The 10,753-nt window shown below is 41.7% G+C and overlaps 1 protein-coding gene across 18 annotated transcripts in view; it reads right to left on the reverse strand.

Annotated features, from left to right (window-relative positions):
* The window catches only part of LOC123350389 (butyrophilin-like protein 2), a 162,175-nt gene extending 154,056 nt beyond the window's left edge, over positions 1 to 8,119 (reverse strand). For 16 of the 18 annotated variants that reach the window (XM_044988958.1, XM_044988946.1, XM_044988948.1 and 13 more), the window contains exons 1-3: positions 7,655 to 7,852; positions 5,752 to 5,849; positions 3,822 to 4,172 (exon numbers count right to left, since the gene is read on the reverse strand). In XM_044988958.1, the coding sequence (XP_044844893.1) occupies positions 3,822 to 4,172; positions 5,752 to 5,815 (415 nt within the window). In that variant the 5' untranslated portion in view covers positions 5,816 to 5,849; positions 7,655 to 7,852. Of the gene's footprint in view, positions 1 to 3,821; positions 4,173 to 5,751; positions 5,850 to 6,442; positions 6,528 to 7,654; positions 7,853 to 8,048 lie in introns of those variants that run through there. The other 2 variants (XM_044988944.1, XM_044988945.1) reach the window with 2 other exon arrangements.
* Between the last annotated feature and the right edge of the window lie 2,634 nt (positions 8,120 to 10,753).

The raw sequence follows: 10,753 nt of genomic DNA on the forward strand, positions 1-10,753 counted from the left end.
ACTTGTCTTTGCGAACTCGTAGGCCATACTCTTCCAGTCTTTGTAGGGTAGCCTCTAAATTCCTTAAGTGATCCTCTTCATTTCTTCCAGTGACCAGGATATCATCCAGATAGCACTGAACTCCTGACAAGCCACACAAGATCTGGTCCATAGCCCTCTGGAACAGGGCGGGAGCCGATGTGATTCCGAAGGGTAGGCGACAGTATCGATAAAGCCCCTTATGAGTCACAATAGTCAACAGCTCTTGGGACTTTTCATCAACGTGCATCTGTAAATATGCTTGACTCAGATCAATCTTACTGAACTTTTGTCCCCCAGCCAGGCCTGCGAAGAGGTCATCGATGCGGGGAAGCGGGTATTGCTCTGCACACAACACTGGGTTGACAGTGACTTTAAAATCACCGCAAATCCGGAGAGAGCCATCTTTCTTCACTATTGGAACGATAGGAGTGGCCCATGAGCTATGGGTAACTGGTATTAGGACTCCATTGGTGACCAGGTGCTCCAGGTCTGCTTCAACTTTTGGCCTGATGGCATATGGCACAGTTCGGGCTTTCAGATATTTTGGTGGACTGCCAGGTTTAATGTTCAATGTCACAGTGATTCCCTTCATACTTCCCAAATCATCTCCAAAAACAGCAGCATGTTTCCTTAGTATAGGGGTTAGACTGGTTTCTTTTTTAGTCATCCGGTGCACTTCTGCCCAGTTCAGCTGAATCTTCCCAAGCCAAGACCTACCCATTAAGGCTGGGTAGTCACCTCTCACCACAAACAGTGGCAATTTAGCCGCCTGTCCATTGAGCTCCACCTTAACATCAATAGTGCCCAACATGGGCACAGCTTCACCTGTATCCGTCTTCAGAACAGTTTTTGTTGCCTTAAGCGGAAGATGCTGTAGCTTTTCCTTATACACAGTCTCAGGAACCAGCGAGACAGCTGCACCGGTGTCTAGTTCCATGCGTATAGGTTTGCCCTCCAATAAGGGGGTTACCCAGTATTCTTGTGAGCCCGCTGCCAAAGACAAAACATGCAGTGGCACTTCCTCTTGTGAGGAGGTGTCACCTTGATCATCCTGGGTCTGCTCTAGGGTATGCAAGGTTCCTCTTTTTGTCGGCCAGACCACAGGCCTCTTTTTCTTTTGTTTACAGGCATACTCAATGTGTCCCTTTTTGCCACAGTGTCGACACACCAGGTCCTTACACCAGCATTCTGATGCCTGGTGACCCAGCTTACCACAGCGGTAACATTCTTGACTCTGCACCGTTTTGTGGGTCAGTTCTTGTGACACTTTTTGCACCCTAGGGGATACACCGATGTATTGTGCCTCCCTTGTAGCCAGTTCCATGGAGACAGCAATATCAACAGCCTTCTGTAATGTAAGCCGAGCCTCTGTCAGTAGGCGCTTCCGTATAGCTTCACTGCAGAGGCCACACACTAACCTGTCACGCAGGGCATCATTTAACATCTCTTTAAATTCACAGTGTTCTGCTAGCTTTTTTAAAATGGCTACAAATTGTACGACTGTTTCATCTTCCTTTTGGTCTCTTTTGTGGAACCTATATCTTTCAGCAATTACCAGTGGTTTTGGGGAGAAATGAGACCCCAGGATTTCCACAATGTCACTGTAAGATTTAGTCTCAGGCTTAACAGGGTGTAGTAAGCTGCGTAGCAGAGAGTAGGTTTTAGCCCCTACAACAGTTAAGAATATTGGCACCTTCTTCGCTTCTGTAATGTCATTTGCAATACCAAAAAGCTCAAAACGCTCAGTATACACATGCCACTGCTCTGTATTCTCATCAAAAGGCTCCAGGGGCCTGGTCAGAGTAGCCATGATTTTTAGTTTCACTTTCACAGTCAGTGCAAACAAGCAGCTTTTTTGTTTGTTTGTTCTTTACCTTAACTTCTACTTCCTTCTGTTACTGGAGCAGCACCAGGATCCCACCCTCGTCGCCAGTGTTATATCCTTGGGGCAGCCGGTGTAGGAAGCAATCACTTGAGGCCAGAGAGCAGGCAGCTAACCAAAACCACCATTTTATTTACAGATATACAGAGAGCTCACTCAGCCGGTTGAAACCGGCTGAGCTATCCCTTAATAGTCTAACTCAGTTGCCATAGTAACAAAACCCATGACAACCAAATACACAACAATATGGACAAAGCCCAACAAGTTATTACCCAATTAATGAATGAAGGTAATGAACCTGCAACAACTTCAAGAGAAAATTTCGGATTAAAAGAATGGGTGATTATCCAAGGAATTGGGATTGGAATTAATTTCCTTATGTTAGGTTATATGCTGTATAAATGCAGCAAACCCAAGCCAAAAACTAGGCAGAGACCTAGACAGACACCTAGACAAATACCCAAACAAATGCACAGACAAGCACCACCTGGGGATGAACATGACTATGTATACATGGTGCCCATTCCAGATACATACGAAAATTTGCCCAAGCAAGAAACTAAAAAGGGCCCCACAGATATTGAATCCTAGGTGACGGGGTTTCTTGATGTAAACCACCCCATCAAAGGGGGGCGTGTAGCCCTGAGGATTAATCTAATCTAATATACCATTAGGTAGGCGATACACCCATCTATTTCTGTCTCCTATCGTCTCACCCTTTCTCTCCCCTACGAAGGCTGTTAATTACTGACAAGTCGTGGTGGTATTTCTTTTCAAAGCTGTAAGTATAAAGGAATCTAATTTCTGCTTTATCTTTTAAAAGCATCTAGTTTATAGAGGTAAACTCATATTCAGTCTTTTATTATTTCCTTTATAAGTGTGAACAACACCCGAGTGCTACTGCACAGAGGGAATTTAGAACTGTGTATTATCATAAATATATCTCTTAAAGAACTGTGATATTTTGTAACTTTGTAATCTCAAACTGCTTTTAACATTTTTACATTTACTTATTGTTTCATTGATTTTAAATAAAAGGTCTTGATGACTATTTCTGTCTCAGTGTAAGTTCCTGTCATATACCCCGAAACTCCTTGTATAAATTCTTGAAGCCTGATTCAAGATGAACTTTATCTTCTGATCACACAAATTGGCAAGCCATACCCATATTATTAATATCTATTAATTATTATTAATATTACTAATTAAATTAGAAAATTAATTACCAAATAAAACTAAATTAAGTGGATAAACTCCACTGACCCTACTAACCCACCCCAAATCAGGCTACACAGCGGTTCATTTCCACGTAAAAGGGCCTTAGCGTAACTGAGAATCAGGGGCAGTGTGTACAAATCACAGGTGGACAGTGAGCTCACAGTTCCACCGGACTCCGTAATGTACTACGTGGGTGCATACGTATGTGTAATGGGAGGTAATGGCCCAGCTTTGCCTCTGCGCTTAATTCATTTTATTGTTGTTGTGCAACAGCAGCACACACAGTGCAGGTGGATGAGGATTGCACATGCCACTAGCAAAAATCCAGAGAAAAATGTACATGATGTATTCATGTTATGTGAATTCACTGTGTACAATTTGCATATACTATGCGAGATGGAGACCAAACTGCTGAAGCTTCCCTGACTCCCAGTCCTGAACTTCTCTCCACTTCCTTCCCAGTCCATCACTTCCTCTGCCTACCTCCCATAACACTGCACACATGTGGATGTTCGTCTACAACAGATGCTGTTTTTCCTTCCCTTGCTAGCCGTTGAACCCTCCCTGTTGGGAGGAAAGGATTAAATGGAAATATAGCTGGCCACACACAGTGCAGTGCAATGGAGAATCAGTGCCAATGTGATAAGTGAAGCATTGTTCACTGCCAGCAACACTTCTGTATGAACATATCCATGCTTACCTGCAACAATCACCTGGGCGATAGCTTCTTGATAGACACCATTGTTTGTCACCGCACACACATACTGCCCACTATCTTCTACTTGCACTGGAAAGAGCTTCACCCTAACGACTCCATTCTCATATCGTCCTCTGGGAGCATCACTCTTGTTCTGGTCCCCAGCCTGGCCCAGCTCAATTCCATTTTCTGTGCTATTGTAAAAATATAACGTCGTATTTTTGCTCCTTTCCCATTTATACCAATGCACTTGAATCTTAGCAGGGTTGTGGCCTACAGGCTGGCAGGACAACATCACACCTTTTCCAACCAAGGCAATTGCAGGATCAACATGTACAGTGACAGTAAAACCATCTGCAAGAAAGAAAATAAATCGTGATCATTGATTTTCTTCAAAAGCTTGATATTGGTGTTGAGAGAACAAAAGAAAAACTAGATGTAATTACTGAGACACAAAGCAGGGTTTCATGGTAGAAGGATTTGGGGGAGGCATTGCTTAGTGGTTTGAGCATTGGCCTGCTAAGCCTACAGTTGTGAGTTCAACCCTTGAGGGGGCTACTTAGGGATCTGGGGCAAAAATTGGTCCTGCTAGTGAAGGCAGGGGACTGGACTCAATGACCTTTCAAGGTCCCTTCCAGTTCTAGGAGAAGAGCATATCTCCAATTGCTACCTTTATTACTCCATCTAACCTAATTATCCCTCTTCAGAATGGAGAGAGCATTTGAGGTCCTCACTGATAGTTCATCTATGCACAGATTTAAGCACGAGGTGGTGCAGACTGAACTTCTGAGGGGTAGGTGCAGGATGCATAGTCTCTCCCAAAGTTCCAGGGAGAGCAAGAGCCTGTGCCATCATTAAAGATGTTACAGTGTATTCTCCTCTCAGTGGCTGGCCAGCATGGGGAGGCAGACAGACGAGCCACGGTTAGACTCGGCATTATTTGATTTTAAAAAAAATAATTTTGATGGATAATATCAATGTTTATTTTGAATCATTTTTTCTATTTTTATCTATTGAAATTTTAAGAGTTTTGAAGACTTATGGGTTTTAAGAATTTTTGTATTTTTATCAATTTAAATTTACACAGTTGTAGGAAATTATGGAGGGGCACACAGTGGGGGCAGGCCAGACTATTATTTAATGACATTAGATTCTGGGATTCAAAAAGTTAAAGCTTATAAGCATTGAAACACAATTGTCAATAGAATATATCAAAAGTTTAGCCTGAAATCAAGTTCCAGTTTCTTACTTGGTATCGCTGAATATTTTGCAGTGATGGAAATATTTTTCATCAATTTGTGTGCATACAGAGAAATCAACATTTATCAACATTTACTGATAAAGATCTAAGTCTAGTTATTGTCCTGCCCAACCCTTTTGGGTAGCTTGTGCCTCTGTAAGAAGTAGGAGAGAGAACTCCCTGAGAGCAGGAAAAGCAATTGTACCTGGCCACCATTGTGTGAAGTGTGTGTGTGTGTGTAACAATCTTTCTGTCACTTTGGAATACTAACAATCATTCTGTTATTTTAGGTTTCTCCAAACAATACTCCTGGACAGGGTAAATGTCCCATCTAAGTATCAGTGTCACTGTGCTTTCATCTTAATCATAGCTCTCTGTATTTTTCCATAGGTTTAGGAGGGTGACTAATGAGAATTTTAGCATTGTGTTCAGACAGAGACAATGTATGGCTACTCTTCCTGCTTAATGAAGCAGGGTCACTGAGACTTTGCACACACCTGAGAGCATGTAAAAACAACCAGGGAGGTAGACAGGCTCCAGCACACAATGATGTTAATCTCAGCTCAATGCCATTAGAGCTCCCAAATGTTGTTTGAGTGTCCCTCTTCAGATTGCATACTGGTTTCCATACACAGAGTTTACCCGGGCAGCATTTATTTCCTGATCAGTAGTTAGGAAAAATGATGTTCTTACCCCAAAGCCATTTCCCGATGATATAAACAAATGGGATGGCGATTGATTTGATCCATGCAGTCATTGTGAAGTGATTGCAATATCATCCATCCAGCTCTCTGCCAAGTGAAATAGAAAACATCACAAACTGTAGCATGAGGTTTACACACAACTAGAGCTGGCCAGGAATTCTTCTTCAATGGGGCTGCATCAGAAAATGTTGATTTGTCAAAACCAAAATATTTCATGGAAACAGCACACCTCACCAGTTTCAGGAGAGTCTGGCCTTCCAGGATCCATGGTTCTTGGGTGGCACTGCCAAGGCCTGGGACCCAGGGTTCTCAAATGTTGGGAGACTTCCCATGAAGCCCAGGGAGATTCCAGGAGTTAAGAGCATTCAGCTGCTCTCTTTCATATTGGGAAAATTGAAGCAAAACCATTTGATTTTAAAAAAATGTTTTTCAGAATTTCCTTTATGTGAGAAATTCAAAACTTTCTAGTTATGTTTCTGAATCAAAATTAAAACTTTTTCAAAATTTCAGAATTTACAATGGAATGGAAATTATGAGTTTTGGCCATCTCTGTACAAAACTGCGTTCATTTTACATGGTCACTTCTATTTTCCTGAATCATAAAAACTAAGCAAAAATTGTGCTTTTTGGAAACAGATTGAGGGAAGAAAAGATATTTAGTTAAGCCAGGACACTTTCACCTGTCAGTGGCTGCATGGGTCAAAAGCAGCCCAAGCTGTGGGTGACATAAATTCAGCTCCATTCTATGACTGTTCTGGACTATGCTGATATGCCAAGTTTCTAATAGAAAAATGTTCCTATGAAAAAGTAAAAAAGCAAATGAGTAGTAATCTGGTCCTTTGGGGGACGGGGCTTATATAAACATGACATAACATTCCCCAAAGTGGTCTCTCTAGATCTTGGTTGGGGAATTTGTGCTTCTACTTCTACTATTTCTGTTCAGATATTATAAAGGAATTTAGTCTCCATTGATCTCAAATGCACAGGCACTGATTTTTTATTTTGCTGGTGGGTGCTCTGCCTCGAGGCCCGGCTCTCACTCAGTCTCTTCCCAAGTGGCTCTGTTCTCACTCTGCCTCTTCCTGCCCCTACACTGCCCCCTACACCAAAGCCCCCCCACTCACCACTCACTCCTCTCTGCCCCCTCTCCCGAGCACCTCCCACCTGCCACTCACTCCTTTCTGCCCCCTTCTGCCTTAAGAGTGAGTGATGGAGGAGGGGCAGAGAGGAGCGAGTGATGTGGGCCTCGGGAGAAGAAGTAGAGCAGGAGCAGAAAGCGGCTCAGCACGGGTGGGGCCATGGAGAAAAGGCCCAGTCGGGATAGGGTCTCGGGACAAAGTGCAGGTGGGGCCATAGTCCTTGGGTGCTGAGCACCCCCTACTTTTTTTCCCTGGGTGCTTGAGCCCTGCAGCACCCATGGAATCGGCGCCTAAGCTCAAATGCGAACTTTTCACAAACACAAAAGTCATTTCAAAGAAAAAAAATTCAACTTCAAACTCACCTTATATTGTCTTGTAAATCCCACCCCCCAAATACTGACTCAATTGCTACTCAGATGACAGTCATGCATCTTGTATAAGACCCTATTTAAAGAGGGAGTATAGTAGAAGTAAGCACTGAAAGTCCCTGTGAGTGAGCCTTGAAGAATCAGGCCATGTAGTAACAATTTATGTACAGCTACTGCAGACTTTTTCATGCCAAAGGCTTCACAAACATAACAAATGCAAATATCAATTACTTCCTTGTACAAAGTACAACGCTGCTAGAACAGGAATTTAACACTTCATTCACCTGAGACTACAAGAGGAATTTGTGTAGAGAAACCTTGGTTAACAAAATTGTAATCTGTTTAAGACGGCACGGATAATACAGTGACCATTACAAGAACATACCACAATATATGTCACGTCACGTCCAGTAGGATGTTACCTCTTCATACTGTGCTATAGTAGCAAATTGTGTTATCACAGTGGGTACAGTCAATCTTCCTATTTCCAATTACCCAAAACAAGCAAAGCTGTTTTGTGCAATGATCACAATATTGACATTAGTGACAAGTAAAAGAGCAGGACTGAAACACTAGCTTTTCCCCCCGTCACCCTCAGAGCTGGGCTGAGACACCAGCCCCTCCCCCAACCAACTGCCATTTGCCAGCTGCCATGGAACCCCCCCATTCCCACGTGTTTTGGGGCTGGTTCCTCCCATCGCTCTGGTCCGGGTCCCACAGGCTGCAGGGGCCAGGTCGTACCCAGCAGCTCCTGCCCAGCTCCAGCCCCCCACACTCACCCCATGCAGATCCCTAACACCATGCAGGCACCCACCCATCCCCCACCATGTGGGAAGGCGTCCAGACCCACTGCCCCCTGCAGAGATCCCAGTCCAGAGCCAGATGCATCCTGGTCCTGATGCTAGTGACAGCACAAGCCTGGGGAGATAGACACAGGACATGGCAGCTGCCGCAGTGTTAAGGTGGCAGGGGCAAGAGCTGATTTTGTGGGTGGGGAATGAGTGGGCGGAAATGAGTAATTTTGGGGGTGGGACGGGCAATGAGTGATTGTGGGATGTGGTGGTAATGGGCAACAACTGATTTTGCCGAAGGGGCAATAAGTGATATCTGGGGACGGGCAGGGGACTGTGACTGTCTTGTGGGGGAGGAATATGTGTGTGTGTGTGTGTGTGTGTGTGTGTGTGTGTGTGTGTGTTAGGCTCCTGGAACAAATCTGGTTTGTGGTCAGGATTTATTGGTGACTCAGGGATAGATTTTCCCTTTTTATGCCTAAAAATCTTGTATGTTTTGAGGGCTATTTGTTTAAAAAATCCCCATGATGTAATCATGAGGGACAATAAATATATATTTGTTCTGGTTTTTTTTTTCATTTAAAATTGAACTCTTCTATTTCTTAATAACCAGAACATCTTTTAAAAAATCAAACATTTGGATTTCTATTTTTTCTTTCTTTCTCTTTTCTCCTTTTTTGTCACTGAATGCAATAGACTGAGTGAGGTCTAGGGTTTGTTTGCCTGTTTATTTTTTCCCTATGATTTTTTTTCTGCACTCTGTAACTTTGAAAAACTTCTCCAATTTTGGAAAATTTACAGAGAACAAAAAGGAAAGAAATGTAACAATGTAAAAATGAGAAAACGGACAAAAAGCAGGAGAAAACCATAACTCAAAAAAAAAAAAAGAAAAAGCAAAAACTGAATGTTGTGGTGCCTGAAACCCCAGATCGAAACAGAATAGTCTATATAAATTGAAAAAACAATTTCATTTTGATTTTTTCCATGAAAAATCAAAACATTTCAAATTAAATGTATTTGTTCAAAATTTCCTATGGGAAAAAAATTGGGGAGTTTGACCAGCTCTGATCTTCAGTCTCTTTTAAAGCTTTCTTATATACACTTTATAATCCAACTCACCTCCAATAACTTGAAGTTTTTTTAATTTGTTTGTTTTCCTAATTCCTTCCCCATTTAAGATCCAAAGACAACTGCCAAGCAGAGCAATGCTGTTAATCCTGTGAAATGCATCTTCTCCTCTGAAGCACCTCCAGTTAAACACAAGACAAGAAAAATTCACAAGCCCCTTTTTATTCCCTTTCTTTTCTTGTCACCAACTGCCTGCCCATCCCATGCACATGCAGTAGCCTAGTATATTTTACACCAAGATATACTTTCCAATGTGATAATCTATTTTTAAGAATGAAAGTCTTTTTTGTATTTGAGAGCTCTAAAGACATGTCTAGTTCTGCCATCCCCACAGATCCCTCAGAGCAGATTCCTGCCTTAAAGCTTCGATAGCAAAAGGAGAGTGGTTTTGGTTACAACTTTCCTCTTCTGAAAAAAAGAAAATAGTGATGTGCCTACCTCTCCTTAGCATTACAGCACTAAATCAAACATTATTTGATGAGGAGATTAGCATCTATTGCTCTCATCTACACACTCGGCATAATCCAATTAATACAGATAAATGTTAGTCCAAACTCTGTATTTGCACAAAACTTCTTTTGATGATATGCCACTGTTTTTTGAATGAATTGCAGTTTTTTCATAGCTTCAATTATGAAAACATCCCTGCAGTGCATCTAAACTTTAATCTCAGTCATTCCAATTGCTCCAGAAACAAGAAGTAACTTTTAAAAAATCCCTTATACATAAATATAAGAAACATATTTTAGAAATCACTTATCTGGAATATAAATTACATTCACACACAGCAGATTTGTGTACTCACCTCAGAACTCTCTCAAAAGGCACAATTAAGCCCAACAAAATCCATTGGACTATAAAAAGCATGCATCAGCAACAGAACTATTACCTGAATTTTGAGTGAAAATATTTGTTGCCAATGATTCATGAAACAGCAAGAGCCCAGCTTGACTTTCAGAGTTCATGCTGAGTTTGCAGGTTACTTGTAGACAGAACTCATTTTCACTAGTCATTGAGAGATACTAAATATGGAGTCTGGCTATTTTTAGAGAGTCATTTCTCAGCATTTAAACCTGTATTTCATACAAGGGCTTTATAATAGGACTTGACAATGAATAAGGGTTACAGAATCAGATAATATCTTGACATTAAATACAGGGAGGAGGCTGTATAGGTAGAGAAGGTTATGTATTGTTGGACATCATCTTCAGTTCACCATTTAATGGCCAATGCTGCAAGATACTGTGATTCTTCATTCTCATCAGACAGCAGAATCGGACTCCCAAAGGGGGCAAGTAGTCACCGGTTGTTCAGATTTTGCTTATCTTTTATTACATTCATGATGGTCAGCAATAGGATTACATGACAGTTGGAAATATTTCAAGCAAGTATACTAAAGCCCTAGATTTATATAAAATCCCATTATAAGTGAGACATCCTGTGGACATTGCATTTATTCCCCTAATTAACCATCTGTCCAGAATAACAATCGGCCATTTATGAAAACAGCTGTCAGAAATAAGCTATTAAGAAATGAAACACCGATTCATTTAAATTTTTTTTTA

Source organism: Mauremys mutica, chromosome 15 (assembly GCF_020497125.1).
Source record: "Mauremys mutica isolate MM-2020 ecotype Southern chromosome 15, ASM2049712v1, whole genome shotgun sequence".
NCBI lineage: Eukaryota > Metazoa > Chordata > Testudines > Geoemydidae > Mauremys > Mauremys mutica.